The sequence below is a fragment of the Lutjanus erythropterus genome, chromosome 3 (assembly GCF_056507025.1).
Source record: "Lutjanus erythropterus isolate fLutEry1 chromosome 3, fLutEry1.hap2, whole genome shotgun sequence".
Classification (NCBI taxonomy): Eukaryota; Metazoa; Chordata; class Actinopteri; order Lutjaniformes; family Lutjanidae; genus Lutjanus; species Lutjanus erythropterus.
The window spans coordinates 17,481,040-17,496,517 of record NC_139319.1 but is presented as its reverse complement, the minus strand read 5'-3'; the positions used below and the strand labels follow the sequence as shown (position 1 = coordinate 17,496,517).

General features: G+C 37.9%; 1 protein-coding gene across 1 annotated transcript; it reads right to left on the bottom strand.

Annotated features, from left to right (window-relative positions):
• Positions 1-1,158: 1,158 nt before the first annotated feature.
• Positions 1,159-14,111, bottom strand: LOC146329854 (arachidonate 12-lipoxygenase, 12R-type-like). The gene is made up of 15 exons (XM_084715238.1): positions 13,936-14,111; positions 13,563-13,740; positions 11,752-11,956; positions 11,589-11,670; positions 10,064-10,186; positions 9,784-9,887; positions 9,476-9,642; positions 8,316-8,459; positions 6,516-6,719; positions 4,731-4,817; positions 4,472-4,641; positions 3,335-3,456; positions 2,584-2,684; positions 1,739-1,909; positions 1,159-1,587 (listed from the first exon to the last, which is right to left on the bottom strand). Exons 2-15 carry the CDS (start codon positions 13,713-13,715, stop codon positions 1,408-1,410), a joined length of 2,013 nt encoding a protein of 670 aa, XP_084571364.1. The 5' UTR covers positions 13,716-13,740; positions 13,936-14,111; the 3' UTR covers positions 1,159-1,407.
• Between the last annotated feature and the right edge of the window lie 1,367 nt (positions 14,112-15,478).

The window sequence follows — 15,478 nt, the reverse complement described above, 5'->3', positions numbered from 1 at the left end:
TTAAATTTTCATATAAAAATGTGTTAAGCGCATCTTTTATTGTAGCAAAGGCTTCATCAGTCAACAAATCATATTTTAATTTATAAATCTCAAACTGTTTCTTGATAACGTTCTAATCGAACAGTCTATAACTCTTAATAAAACTGATAATTATTTAACTCTTAATGGTAAAAACTGTCTTTCTCTACATTCACATTCTGTGTAATCATGGTAGAAATATTTTTAATACGTCTTAATATCTTTCTGATACATTTCTTTTGTATTCTTTCACCAAACTAAGGAGATGTGTGAAACTAGAATAACCGTCTCGCAGCTGTAGGCCTCCATCAACCAGTCAAGTTACAGTTTACGTCCATGTCTGTTCAGGCTCCGGCTGACTTACCACTATATTAACCTTTAACTTCGAAGGAATTTATGAAAAGGTATTAAGGTTTTGTTATTGATGTTGTTTTTGTTTTTTGACAAGCTGAAGTTTATTCACATGTATATTAACACGGAGTACAGAAGACTGACAGAGAGATTCAGGTATTTTTGTAGAACATGATGTTACGCTGAAGTTGATCTTTGACCTTTGGGGTATAAAATGTCATCACATCATCATTTCAATTTCGTCGACCTGAAAACATAATATCTCTGGCCACAGCTGTCATCGACACGGAGGCATAAAAATAGGCTACATCAAATTACTCTACAAAACAATATGTTGGGGACCCTAACATGTATATCCTTTAAAGAGTCCTTGCATTAGAATATGGTTTTAGTATTGGCAGTTACAGTAGATGCATGTAGAGTTACATTTATTGTATGTCATTGCTTGATAGTGCAGATATAAGTAGTTAAATGACTGACATAAGATCAGAATCTCAACATTAATAGTGAAACAGCAAAAACAAAGAAATATAGCCAACATTGATTAGTCTGAGCCAAACTTATTTATGTTGAGTCAACCAGTGTGGGAGATGGTTAAAGACTTGTAATTATGGTGACTGATCTATTCATATATTTTTTCTGATGAAAATACATACAGAGGGAGCAGAGCTGTTGCTAAAATGCTTTGATTATTAGACTTGCTCACTGTGAACACAGCAGTGTTCATGCAAAGCAAAGCTTCACTTTATGTCAGAGTTGTGCTGAGCAGAATGGTGTTTTGTGTGCAGATGTTTGAAATATACTGAGTTTGCATACTGACAAAGTTGCCATGAGAAGGTTTGAAATGAGCTGTAGATGATCACAGTATATAAGGACAATATGGAAAGTCATCATCAGTGGAAAGTTTAAAGACTAATTAGGCTAATTAGGATTCCTTCATGAGGAGGCCAACCCTGTGGGGGAGAAAGAGATGATTGATCAGCAAACTGTTCATGTAGTGAGTCATGAAGGAGGCTGAGCCTTCATTCACTGCAATATTCAAATAGCCACACTGTTTTCCACCAGCTCAGGGTCCATGTATGTGTAAGGCACTTCCAGACTCTTGTTTCTGGTTTTGATCACTGTGCTCAAAATTTCAAGCTCTCCTTGAAACTCCTTTATCAGCTTGTTGGGAACCTCCTCAAAGAAATGCTCCTCTGGGTACTGGCCGAGACGGACCTGAAAAACGCAACATGGTGTTAACAAAGATGAATGACAAGATGTGGCCAGTGTTATTATGATACGTATGTTTTCAGATTTGAGGTTTCAATACAACTGCAGTTTCGTTTAAATACTCCATACAGGTGTTCATGAAGATCTGGGTACTTACAAAGTCAGAGGACTGCTTGCTGAGTAGCCACATTGTGGCCATGCCCTGCACTGTTGTGTTGATGTCCGGGAGTGTCTGCAGCATCGTGGCCTCACTTGTTGTTCCCTTTGTGGTTGGTGGAGGGCGCTGCAGGGAGATGGGAGTGTTGGGCATCCAGCCGCCATAGTCATACTGCAATTAATGAACAAGTCATTGAAAAAGATTAGAAATATTAGAAAGAGTCACGTGTAAACCATATCATCTGAGATGAAGGTTTTGTCAGTATTAGATGTGATTTCTTTGTGAAGTGTTCTACGGTTTACATTTTACAGTTTACTATGGCCTCGATCTGTTACTCTGTGTTATTGTAATGCTTTGAGAAGTTGGTCTGAATTCACTGTTGCCACACAATAAGACAAACAAACAATCGAGGCAGAGACCAGTGACCAGCAGCTCTTGTTTTCTGCCAGGTAAAATGACTGATTTCACCTTTGGAGTTTGGTTGATATTTGGCTTATATAAAGGTGGTTTCCCATGAGAAAAGGCTGTCAGACAACAAGGTGATGAAAAAGCGATGAAAATATTCTAAATAGAACGTAGACTTAAACTGATATTGATCTTCTTTTAAGGGCTAAAATATATTTTGCTGCTGACCCCAGTTACAGCAGGTCTTTGCTTAACTTCCTTCGCAGTGGCCCTGTATCCTTCTGACTACTGATAAGTACCTCACGAAACTCTACAGCAAACAATACAAACTAGCCCTTTAAAGTAAAAGCCTTCCAAACAAAGAGATAAGCAAAACGAAATTGAGTAATAACATTTTATTATGATTGTCCAAGCCTATAAATCAGATTATAGTGATTCACCTGTCCAGAGTTGACAGCGGAGTGCTGGCCTGAGCAAGTGAAAATCACCATAGTGACAAACTTTACCATCTCAGCCACGGTGGAAAATTGTTGAGGGATTCCTGTGAATTCATGAAAAAGTCAACAATTAATATACTGGCGTCCAGGAGAAGCCCTCTGTCTAACAAAGAGATTATGCAGAGTCATGGTAGGTAATTTAAAATCTTCAAAAAACATGTTTGGGTAGAAGCACTTCCTGGGTTCAGAATGAGTTTGACAGGGATACATGTGTACAAAAGAAGCGCCAAGACACTGTCTTTTAAAACAATTCAAATTACTTTATTGTCATTGCATGGTCATGTTGGACCATAAAACAAACAAACTGACTCGTTTTGGCATCAAGTCTTCATCAGGCAGTGGAATAGATCAAATGGAACAAAAGGCCCTTTTATAGTGGTATTCCACCAATAGGGATGTAGGGATAGTAGGTGTAGACATATAAACACTCGAGCAGATGGCAAAGGCCACAACTCCATGTCCAAGTGGAGGATTCCTGTTGGTGGAAGACCACTATAAAAGTGCCTTTTTTATCATTTGATCTGTTCGATTCCCTGACGAAGGCTTGATGCCGAAATGTGTTGGATTTGTTCCTTTTAAGTTCCAACATGATCCTACCTTGACAACAGCTGTTCTAAAAGAGAGTTTCTGTGATTTTTGAGTGCAACGTGAGGACGTTCTGAATTGCAAAACATCAGCGTGTCTTTAAGCACACCTGTGGATTCCTGGGAGAGGAATCCATGTTCGAAAATGTCCTGAATCCACTTCTGCAGTTCAGAGTCTTGACAAACCTCAGCGTCAGTCTTGTAGTAGTGGCCCAACACTCCCTCCACATACCTTTAAGGAAAAGTAGAACTCTGCTTGAATTAGGTATTTTAAACTACAACATTGTGACAAATCTTATCAGGTTTTAGACCACTACACTGCAGCCCTTTCAGGGGCATCCGACATATTGTTTTGCTCTTTGTACAATTTCGTATCATTACTTTGACATCCTTCAGGAACGCTCATGTCACACAGCAAATATAAATGGCGATACAGCTTGACTTGGCATCTCCTCCTGTTCCTTGCTGCAGTAACACAGCATATCAGCATAATATACATTGAAACATGAGGGATAACATGCAAGAAGCTTCCCACAAGACCCCATTGTTAACATTGCTCTGTTCTGGGGGGATTTAGCTCAGAGTATAATGTTTAGGAAAACTTAAACAATTGTTTTTGCTGCTTCTTTGACTTCTTTTCGTTCTGTGAAGGAAGCTTGTTTATCGTGCTGCTTTGACTTTCCAAATATGATTTGGTGAAGGTAGTATGAAACCAGTCCCTGCAGAGCTGCCTACCTTCTGCATTTCAAAACAGCCCACAGACCTCAGCTCAGTTCAGTTGTGTGTTTCCTTAACATGTAAAACACATCATTTCTGTGGCACCTGGGCACTGAGATGTTTTTCTGGCTCTAGTTGTGCCTCAAGCAGGTGACAGGAATGAACCAACCAGCCATTATTGTCAGGTGTAGGAATTTTTTTGGTTGCATATTATTTTACAGTGTACTAAAAAGATGTTACAAGCCATATTTTTGTATTAAATTAGACAAAAACTGGAAATAATGTTCTATATTATAAAAAAAAAGTTACCATTTATTATTATTCTCCACTGATAGAACCTTCTGTCCCTAATGATGGGTGACAGTGGGATTATGATACTACTACTACTAATAATAATAATAAGTTTTTCTCCCTCCTGTTTTCAGTTTCTCATCCTAAACACATTCACATGTACTGCAAATATGGCAATAAATGATATAAATGAGCAGGTTTAAGTTTTTGTTATATTACACTCCCAGTGTCTTCAGTACCTGTGGATGATTTCCCAGAGCTTGAGTCCATCATCTCTGTAGTAGAAGTTGGGCACAGCCTCCAGCCCACGCTCAGCGATGTCATCCGGTATACAGAGGGAGGTGTAGGTCATCGAGGACAGCGATCTCTTCAGGATCGTGATCATACCCTCTCCACCAGACGCTGCAAACTAGAGAACAGTCAAACATGTGAAGAATACTGTTAGAGACAAATACTGTACTTGATGTTGGTGCACTGAGCGAGGTGGTCTTTTCGTACCTCTGAGAAAACTCCAGTCTCAGATATGAGAACAAGTCGAGCCAAGAAGTTGATCTGCAGAGTGTAGCGGGTGTGAGGTATGAGGAGCTGAGGGAGACAGAGAGCCCTGTGAGTAACACTATTACTTCTTAACAAAGTCAGAAATCTTGATGCTTCTATAACATTTAGCAGCACGAAGTACTTGCAAATAAATGGATGCTAAATGTGGCAGGCCCTTTTAACATTTCATCAGTAGACCTGATGAGTAGCAATTTAGTTTTCACAAGTGGAAATAACAAAAATGTTCATTTACAACATCTGTAAAACAATTTTGACATGGTACAGTATGTATTTAACATGCATTAAAATTCAACTAGTCAGCACTTATAACTTTAATTTAATTATATCTGCACTGCAAAATCCTGATGATGTTTCAGCTGATTTTCTGCATATTTTAAACAAATAGAGATGCAGAACTCAAATGATATCAAGCCTGTTATCAGTTAATTATTAATGTATGTGTTTGAGTAAGTTTTAAAGGGGTGGTTTTTGGGAGTTGAATGATAATGCTTAATAGTTTTGTAAATTAATTGTTGCTCTCTCTGCTCCACACTGAACCTTGCATTTTAGTAGGCTTGTGTCCTACATTTTATGCTGCTTGACTTTTCAAACAAACGCTCACACTTTGTTTTGAAAAGTTGGCGATTAAAGAAAAAAAAATTCGCACAGACAAAACAATCTTTGTTATCTTAAATGAAAATTGTCTGTCTCATTAAAAGGTAAAAACAGATTTTCATTCTGGATCACCACTGAAAACAGAAAAAATAAACAACAACAAAAAAAAAATCTGCAGATTCTGTTTGGGTCTAATCCTTTTAACACATGTAAGAATAAAGATTGCAGGAATCTACACTTGAACTTTCATGTGTTCAGAGAGGATTTTAACTAGTGGAAATTGCATTTCTGATATATCTGACATAATTCAACATAATTAGCATCTTCATTTCAGATACACTGAAGATATCTACAGTGACATTTTGACTTTGATATCTAAAATTAGTTTCTGATTAGTTATAAAAGAGATTGTTGATGAGATTGATTGTTATCCTTACAATACACTGAAATGCAGTTATAGATATCTGAAATTACATTCTTACAATTCCAAACAGACATATCACTAATTTAATTTTGATTGGTCAGAATTGAATTTTAGAATTCTAGACTTCCATTCATGTTACCTGTAATGTAAGAATAATTGCAGATATCTACATGAAACACTGACACTAGTAAGAATTGGATTGTTGATATCAACAGCTGACATGTCCACCAGTGAGAACTGAATAGTCAGGGTTAACATTTTGATTAGTGAGAAATTGGTTTGTAGATATCAATAATTAGAATTGCCACTAGATGAAATGACATTACCTAGAATTATAACATGTCAAAATTGAATAAGAGATATCTAATTTTGTTTGAATAGAAGTAAATAGTTAAAGTTGACTTAAGTTAAAGATATGAATAAGGGACATTTCCACTAGTAAGAAATCAATTTCTGCTATCAAGAATTAAAACTTTGACGAATGAGGAATGAATTGTAACTAGAATTGTAACTAATCAAAATATAATTCTGGATATTTTGGCTTGGAATTGGACAAAAAGCAACTGTTTATATCTGCAGTTGCTATTATCACTACTATTAAATGTTAAAAGGGTTTGCCGTACACTAAAACATTATGGTTCATTAACTTCAGTAAGTTGAAAAGACTTGAACTACAGTACGTTCAGTATTAGTACACTTGCAGTTACCTTGTACAGAGGATGCACCATGGGCACGTTGCGCAGCAGCGACACTGCAAACACCTCAGCCAGCAGATGAGTGCGCAGCAGGTGTGCATTGAGCTGATGCTCGTTAAAATCTGCACCTTTCACAAAAATCTTGGCCGTCAACCAGTCGTACTCGGAATCGGTGGGGACAAAGATGGGATTGTCGTCTCCCGGAGTCTGCTTCAGCTGCAGGAGAATTGAGACAGTGATTGATTCACTGAAAATAATGAGTAAAACTACACTACGCTCAAGTGTTTATCTAAAACCTCAACTCTTCAGGCAGTAGTTTTCTCCTATTTCCCCAAATTTGTTGAGAGTGTTTTTCTGGAGAAAAGATAACCAGTTATTATGTTAGGCATTGAACGGTTGTTGTAAACTCTCTCAAACTTTTTAATATTTCTCTAGCATCACTTTTCAAAGTTGTCTGGAAAATTTGGCATGAAAGATTAAAAAAATTCAAAAGGAAATATTGTGCACACTCTGGCTGACCCCACTGCTTAGTTGACTGACTCAGCTTCTCAAGTTTTAAACATTTTCCATGGACCCACGCAAGTCTATTATAATGAATATCTGCAATTACAATCCACATCCAGTTTTTTTTAATACATTCATTATTACAATACTGGGAAACAAGGGTGTTCATTTATCAATCACTTGTACAGAATCTGACATGTAGCATCTGTTCAGACAGTTAATATGCATGTAAGCTCTGAGTCAGACTTTGGGTGGCTTGTCATTTAAATGGCGATGACTCATTCAGCTTTTATCCAACTACCAGTAGAAACATACACCTGTAAAATATCAGTGAGGGAAACAAAGCATGTCTACTGAAGCATAACCAAATCTATACATGCATTATATAACTCACTGCACACTTGAAGTGATTGACAGGGTTGTGGCTTGTTACAAAACACACAGTTATCAACATACACAATACTGGAAACATAATATGATGGATAAGCCATTCTATAAAACACTGGTTTCTGATCTGGGGGTCTCAACTCCTACGAGGGGTCGTAAAAGCTTCACAAGGAGTTGCAAGGCTCTTGATTTTAAGAAGAAAAACTTCTACTATAAAGTATACAGTAGGTATATATCCTAGAAGACGACTAAATGAAATTGTATTAAGTTTGGATCATTATTTAAAACATTTAATCTATTTTTGTTAAACATATTTTTAAAAAATCTCACAGGACATGGTGAAGACCTAAACAGAAGCTACATTCACACAGACCTCAGTCTCTGCTAAACAGCATGTACTGTGTAAAAAAGTATGCAAAAATAAGTATGAATGATTGTTGAAAAGTACATAATACAAACAAAGAATTGTTTAAAAGGTTTCTAAAAATACCAGGAAAATCCTTCTCAAACTTCCTGCAGTTATCACATACAGTTTTTGGACTATGTTTAATTTTTGGAGTTGTTCTTTACAGTTGTTCTGTGCTGTTGTTGTTATGCATCGACTAGAAATATTGATAAAATATTTAACTTAGCCAGGGGTCATCAGTTAACTTCATGATAGGAAAGAGGTCCCTTAAGGAAAAAGGTTGGGAACCACTGCTGTAAAAGGTGCCTTTTTAAATGTTACAGTAGGAGTCCACATGATGGTGCTATAAAGAAAAGTTTAATGCTCAAACATTTCAAGTAAGGTCATGAATCCAATGTCCAATAAACAAACTGAATTAAACCTGTCTATATCTTCCACTGAAAATCATTTTGGATGTTATGTTATCACATTAATGTTTAACTCAAGTATTGTGTAAGTCTGTAGGTCCGTCTCACCTGAATAGCGATGGGCATCAGCTTATCGTCCGGGGTTTTGTGGAACAGCACAAGTGGAGACATCAAGTACTGCTTCTTTCCGTTGATGGTGTTTGGTTTCACTGCATCCAGGCGGCTGTAGTCACACAGGAATATGTTTCCGTTCTGTTTGAAATTTACAAAGCAATTGTAATTTTCACATTTTGGCAAAATGAGACATGAAGTGCAACAGATCAGTCATAAATTTGAAAACTGGAATCCCATAGTCAACAATGTAATTTCACAAGTTTTTAAATGACAATTTGGACACGTTTGTCAGATTGAACAAACCATTGTTTTATAGATCTGTCTGTGACCTTGCCTGAACTGGCGTGTTCACAATATGTTAAGGAAACGAGGTTAACCAGTCAGCCCTCTTGCCCCCTCAGTCTTATACCACCCAAGTGGTAAAAACCTTTCAATAGACAGCTGTTGATCTGACCAGGGCTGAGATTTAGTCAGAGACAACAGTCTGATGTTGCTGTACTGTTACGTTATGACTCAACTCCAGCAGCCTCACACTCAAGCTAACGTTAGCTCTCCGTCAGCTTTAGCAATTACTTTTCTCTGGAGGCTCATAAATTCTTACTGCTCTCTTCTGGGGATCCTTTCCTTTCCAGGGAGAATGGGAAACCAGAGATCATGATGGGTTTGTATGTTTTTTTTGTTTTACAACCTGTTACACTGCAGATTTTCCCATCTCTTCTATTATATGAAACCATGAGTTTTCAACCAGAAGGGGACGTGGCCCTGCCGACTTGGGCTGGATGACCCATTGCCGGTCTGATGCAATAAAGAAGATGATGCTAGCTGGCTAACATTGATAATGGTTATCAAGCAAACTGAAGCGATAATCAGAAAGCTCAAAAACACTCCGTACAAAACAAACTAGAGATTTCTAAAGATAACTGCTGACAGGGTTTGACCTTTAACTGTTTCAATAACATAACTCTTTGCAATATAGGACTTTTGTGCTACTAATTGGGGTTCTTAACCAATTAAACACTGATTTCCATGCTTTCTCACATTGCGTTTAGTTGTTCCAACATTCCATTGCAGTTAATTTAACAGTTTCTTTTTCATTTAAACTCAGCTCATTTATTCATTTAAGTTGTATACTGTCTGAAAAAAAAAAGAAATACCTGCATTTCTTCAGTTAAGTTACTTCCACCGCGGAGAAACACCATGTCGTCAGTGACTGGGAAGTTGTTGGGCAGGGCTGAACAGCGCTGGATCACCGCGGGGTGGACACCATTTAGATACTGGCAGCCAAAAAAGGCATCGTCCCTCCAGTGCTTCTGGACATACTCTGCAGAGAAAGCAGGATTTACTACCTATGAATTCAGTTTAGCATAGGATCTACAGGTTCTTGAATTACAGTAGATTGAGCGCAAGACTATAACATAGGGAAATATTTAGCTTACAACCTAATCATAAATTACAGTCGTACCTGATATGTCTGTCTGTTTGTTGCAGAAGACTTTGCGAATAGCATCAACATCTGACCAGTTCTGCTTGGAACAAGTGAATCCCTTCAGTTTCAGCTCTGTCAGCCTGGGTGTACAAAACACGGACTATTGTATTTTGATATGCAAAAAAACAATTTATTTAGTAGACGATGTTTTGGAAAGACAGTTCTTGAGGCTGCTGTGTATTTGTGCTGGTTCTGTAATGATTCATACCGTTTGGGATTTGAAAAACTAGCGTGTGGTCAAATTTGAGGACCTCACCCGGTGGATGCAGTGTAGACGAACTCTGTAGTCTTGGTGAAGGAGAAGCGGACCTCAGCAGGCAGACAAAGAGGGTTTTCTGCTTTCATGCAGTGAGGTAGTCCCTCTTTATAAACACACCAGCTGGGAAATATAGAACATGCTGGTGAGGGACATCAATTTTAAAGTATGGTAAGAGTAGAGTATAATACTGCAGACAGCCCAAGAGGCAAGTGAGAAAAACAAAATCTGGGCATCCAAGTCTGATCTAAATAGTTTCCTCTCCTGTGTTTATGACTTAAGAACAGATGAAAATAGGTAATGCCAGGATAATCTTCCTAAGTTCCCCATTTGTTTCAGATCCTTTTTTTTTCATCAGAGGAAACTGGTGAAAAAAAGTATTTGAATTCATACTTATCTACCATTAGCAGTAAAATACATGACAGTAATGTTGCATAACCTGCTAAGACACAATTTATCTTGAGTTTAGAGTGCATGGAAAAAAAATATGCATGGAAGAAAATATAAATACTTAAAGTTCTGTTTAGATAGTGGTGCACTACTGACGCTTGTGGCCAAAATAAGTATTACAGTAATATTTCAGCTGGACATACACTGTAGCTATGATTTTAATCAGTTTCTGACCCAACTTTTGAGCCACACAAGTCATTTTTAGAGTTGGACCAAATTTGTTGACATCTCATGCAGGTGCACAAGGTACCATTTAGCAGCTGAAAGAAAGCCAGAGCAGCTGCCAGAAAGCCTTTTTATGTGGTTAACACTGTGAAACACAGTTGGATAGGTTGAGGCACAAAAATTGCTGGGATAGGTTTAGGATAAGACCATGTTTGTGGTTACAATAAGTATGTTACTGACTGCACCTGAGAGGTGGGAGGGGCCAGAAGGCACAAAGAGGCTGCTCTCCCTGACTGCTCTCTCGCTGGCTGGGCAGCTGCAGCTATATGGCCTGAGTTTTAGTGATGCTTGGGTTTGCATTCTCATTTCGCCATTTGCACACACATCCATCCATCTATACACACGTGACATTACTAACTACAGTTATATCCTGTGGCTCACTTTATTTCTTTTGGTATTTTCAATAAACTAATTGGACTAGAGACTATACTGTGTGTGTGTGTGTGTGTGTATGTGTGTGTGTGTGTGTGTGTGTGTGTGTGTGTGTGTGTGTGTGTGTGTGTGTGTGTGTGGACCCCCTCCTTTGTTGCAACCATGAGCCAATTTGTAACAAAGGAAAAACTTAATTTTTCACCTGTTTTCAAAGATGAAAAACAAGAATTATCTTTGCAAAACCTTTTTTCAGAAAATAATTTAGATCAAACGTGGATCACCATAATTTTTTTCTCCTCCGTCTAATACACAATACATTCTTACAAAATACAGACAATCTTGTAATAAGATTAAGATTAAAATTACCCATAAATCACAGACAGCAAGCCAGCTTTATGTGTTATTAACAAAATTGTGTGTTTGGGTTCTTTGTGGAGTGCATGCTATTATATACAAACACACAACACTTCTCTCTCACCTGTACAGTTTCTCTCTCAGCCTCAGCTCCTTCTCTCGGCTGTACTTGCCAAGATGGTGATTGTCATCAAAGATTCTGAGAGCTGAGAAAAGATCATGACGTTATTAGTCTTTTCTGCGTTGTGTTTGTGAAACTGTATGTGACTGTCACATTATTACCAGACCTGTTCCTTCTCTGAACAAGTGCACCTCGCAGCCAGAGATCCAGCGGTAGATGGGGAAGTGGTAGACGTCTCCCTCTGGAGACTTCACTTTCACCTTGGAGGGAAACCAGGCGTCTTCTGGGAACAGTGGGAGAGGCTTTTTGTCAATCTCGATCAGCACCAGCTTTCCAAGAGAGGTGGGGCAGCACACAGAGAATTTAGACTCCTGCAAACAGACAGAGAGAAGGTGAGAGAGGCTCTGAGCTCTGCTTGTGTGCACACACACACACACACACACACACACACACACACACACACACACACAGCCGGTGGAAGCACACACGTAGGCGCTCATGCAAATTGCAAATATAATTTTGTTAGAATTAAGTCAATTTCTTTGCATAAGTGGTACTTATGCAGATCAGGGCTCACATTATGCCGTGTTTATTACAAACATGAGTGCAGAGAGAAGTTTTTGTGCCTTTATTTGGAAAAGGCATACAGAGAACTCGACAAAATCACATGAATGTTGCACTTTGACTTTTGTTATTTTGATAGTAATTTTTCATGTACAGTTTACACATTTTAAATACAGATCAAAATACAATTATCAATGTGACAAACATTTAAACTGTTAAAAAGTAACAGTTTCAGGGTAGGGTTTATAGTTTTATCGTTGTCATTATGTTCCCTGAGCTCAACCAGTCATTAAATGCCAATTTTATTTGAACACATTTGACTTGAATTGATTTTGAGATTAATAGAGGGAAAAACACACCATCCATCATCAAGTCACCAGTTCATCTCAGGGCTGACACAGAAAACCATTCACAGTTTATCTTACAGTTATTGATTAACCTATTAATTTGTGGGAGGAAACCAGAGTACCAGGAGAGAACTCACACAGACATGAGACGCCACACAGAAAGGTCCTGCCCCAGCCACAAAGTCTCAGAACCTTCTCACTGTGAGGTGACGCTGCTGAGAATAATGCTTAGAATAATTTCGATTTTGATCTCAGATGTGATTTATTAAGGAAGGAATTTAAAAACAAAACAAAAAGTTGAAAAAAGAAGCATGGGTGAGTGAGGTCTAACCACTGGTACGTGTAGGTGGTAATCTAATACCCAGCACCCAACCTGGTGATACTGACCTCTGCTAGGGTTCGACAAAGCTTTACGGAGGGTCGAAAGGCCATTTAAAAAAAATCTCACTGGATAAGGGCACGTTGAAGACAAGAACACAAGTTATAGTGAGTCTTCAGTGTCTGCTAACCAGCCTCACCCTGCATCAGTCAGAAAAAAAGAGACATTGATTTGGTCCAAAAAAAGAAACCTCTTATGTATGATTTTATATGCGTAAAAAAGAAAACATAATAGAGACAGAGTTGCATAAAAACTTTCTAAAAGTATCAGTAACTCATTTCCATTTCAATATTCACAGGAAATAATCTGCTCAAAAATCATCCAAATAGATTGTTTTCCATAAACTTCCTGCAGTTATTGTGTTCACTGTTTGTGTTGTTTATCAGTTGTTCTACACTGTTATTGTTATTCATTGAATATAATACAATATGATATATCTATAAAATATGTCACTTAGTCAGGGGGTCATAAGTGTACTCAATGATAGATAAGGGGACCTGTAAGGAAAAAGGTTGGGAGCCACTTAACATATATATGAGTGTCATCATCTCATTTAGGATAATAGTCTGATTTCCACACAGTGATATAATGGTTATTTGTGCTAAACTTTTGCCTGTGATGCAAGTTGAAGAGACATGCTGCACATGTGAATATTACATATGAAATTCAGGGGTAATCCAGACTCACTACTCCCAGGTAGAAGGCGGCGCTCCCTTTAAAGCTCGTGAGCCACGTCCGTTTACTCTCCCCATCTGTGCCCACCAGCTTGATGAAGACATTATTTGTGGTGGTGGCCTGGGCGAGGTTTGCAGTGGTTACAAACACTTCATACTTCACCATTTTGTCTTTGAGGAGCAAGAGGACCCTGGCTGAGAATGAAGAGGGAAAGTAAGCGCAGTCAATTATGTCTATAAAAAAAAAAAAACAAAAAAAACCCCAAAATGAATAGAAAAGCTTATCTTACAGTCAGGACAGTGTGCAGCTAACTATACATTAATATTAACACAGAACAGAAGATTTTTGTCGAAATGTAAGCCAGTGAGACCCCCAACCCTCTTACCTTACAAATGCTCTTCAAAAAACAGTAATCTGCACTGGTTGCCTCTCCTTTTATACACGTGGAGCAGCAGGTATTTGGGGTGGGTCTACGATGGAAGTCGATCTTTGGAAGATTTACTGAAACTTTAAAGACAAGAGGTTAAACTGAAGACAGTAATAACTCAAAGTACAGATAACCTGTGTGTTTTAACTCCAACAGTATTTAAAGGCAGCAGTGTTTGGTAGAAATATTATAAGTCAAGTCAACAAGGTCTTAGCGATGAAATGTAAACATTGAAATGCAAAAATCCCATGCAGAGATTAATCTGTCAGGGCTGTGCCATACAAGTTCAATGATGCAGAAAAACATTGGCACAGATTCATTCCTGTGGTAACACGTAAAAGCATAAAACTGCATTTCATTTCATAATAAGATGGATTTAAAAAATATTAGTTCAATAAAGCAGTCGCAGTGTTTGTAAGCGGAAATAATGGAATATCTTATTTTACTTCTTTGGTATTTTCTTTATCAATCATCAGATCTTTATTCAGAAAAAACATACCACACAACTGTCGAACTGTGAAAGTAATGTGATGCTTATCTCACATCTCTTATTTCTGCTGTGTCATGTCTTGTTTTGATGATAAGAGAACAGAGGATGCAGCCAGCGGTTAACACACTGCTGTCAGGCTATCTGATGGGCAATAAAAAGGGAACCCTATATGGCACTTCCTGTTTTATCCAATCGAAGGGCACCCTTGTGCACTTTATTATGTTTTATCTTCTGTAGAGGAATCTTTTCTCCTTTTTTCTTTTTTTCTATTATTGAGGGAAATGCATTGCATTACCCTCACACATATCTATAATGTATCAGCTGTGGACCTGCACTGATTAATGGATTCATTGATTATTAAATCAATCCCCAATTTTGTTTTAAGAAACAATATCAAAATTCTCTGATTTTACCTTCTTTAATGTGAATATTTTCTGTTTTTTGTTTTTTTTACTTCACCATTCACTCCACCACCACCTTCACCATTTTCTGATATTCTGTGGACCAAACAACCAATTGATTAATCAAGAAAATAATCGGCAGATTAATTGACAATGAAATAATCATCAGTTGCAGCTCAGAATATACTCATATGGAGGATGGCTGCAGCTCAGCCACCTCCAGTGTGCAAAAGTGTGTGTGACTGGGTGAATCTGACACGTAGTTGTGAATGTGAAGTTGAATGTGAATGTGTAGTTCTTTAATGTGAATATTTTTTTCTTTTTTTTTTTTGCAGACCCTTCCTTTAAAAAAGAAAACATTGTGTCCTCCTACCAAGTAGCAGCATAATGAGGTGGTAAGTTTCCAGACCAAAAAAATTCTCTTACGGGCCAAAAGCAATGTCAATGCAATGATGTCAGATTGGTTTGTATTTAAACCAGTGTCATCTGCTGCACTGAGTACAGCTAGAAGTAGACAAGGTCTTAATGTCTCCCCTGTCCAGCAGTTGTCAAGCTGAGGGCTAGACAAGAATGCATGCACCAGATTGGCTGAAGAGAAGTGGCACCTGTC

What these genes read in the sequence shown, in the direction of transcription:
- LOC146329854 (XM_084715238.1), bottom strand. Translation starts at nt 13,715, where the DNA reads ATGGTGAAGTATGAAGTGTTTGTAACCACTGCAAACCTCGCCCAGGCC. An exon ending in ACTTAACTGAAGAAATGCAG is followed by an intron (nt 8,460 to 9,475) that starts GTATTTCTTTTT and finishes AATTTCAAACAG; the next exon opens with AACGGAAACATATTCCTGTG. An exon ending in TGGTGCATCCTCTGTACAAG is followed by an intron (nt 4,818 to 6,515) that starts GTAACTGCAAGT and finishes TGTCTCCCTCAG; the next exon opens with CTCCTCATACCTCACACCCG.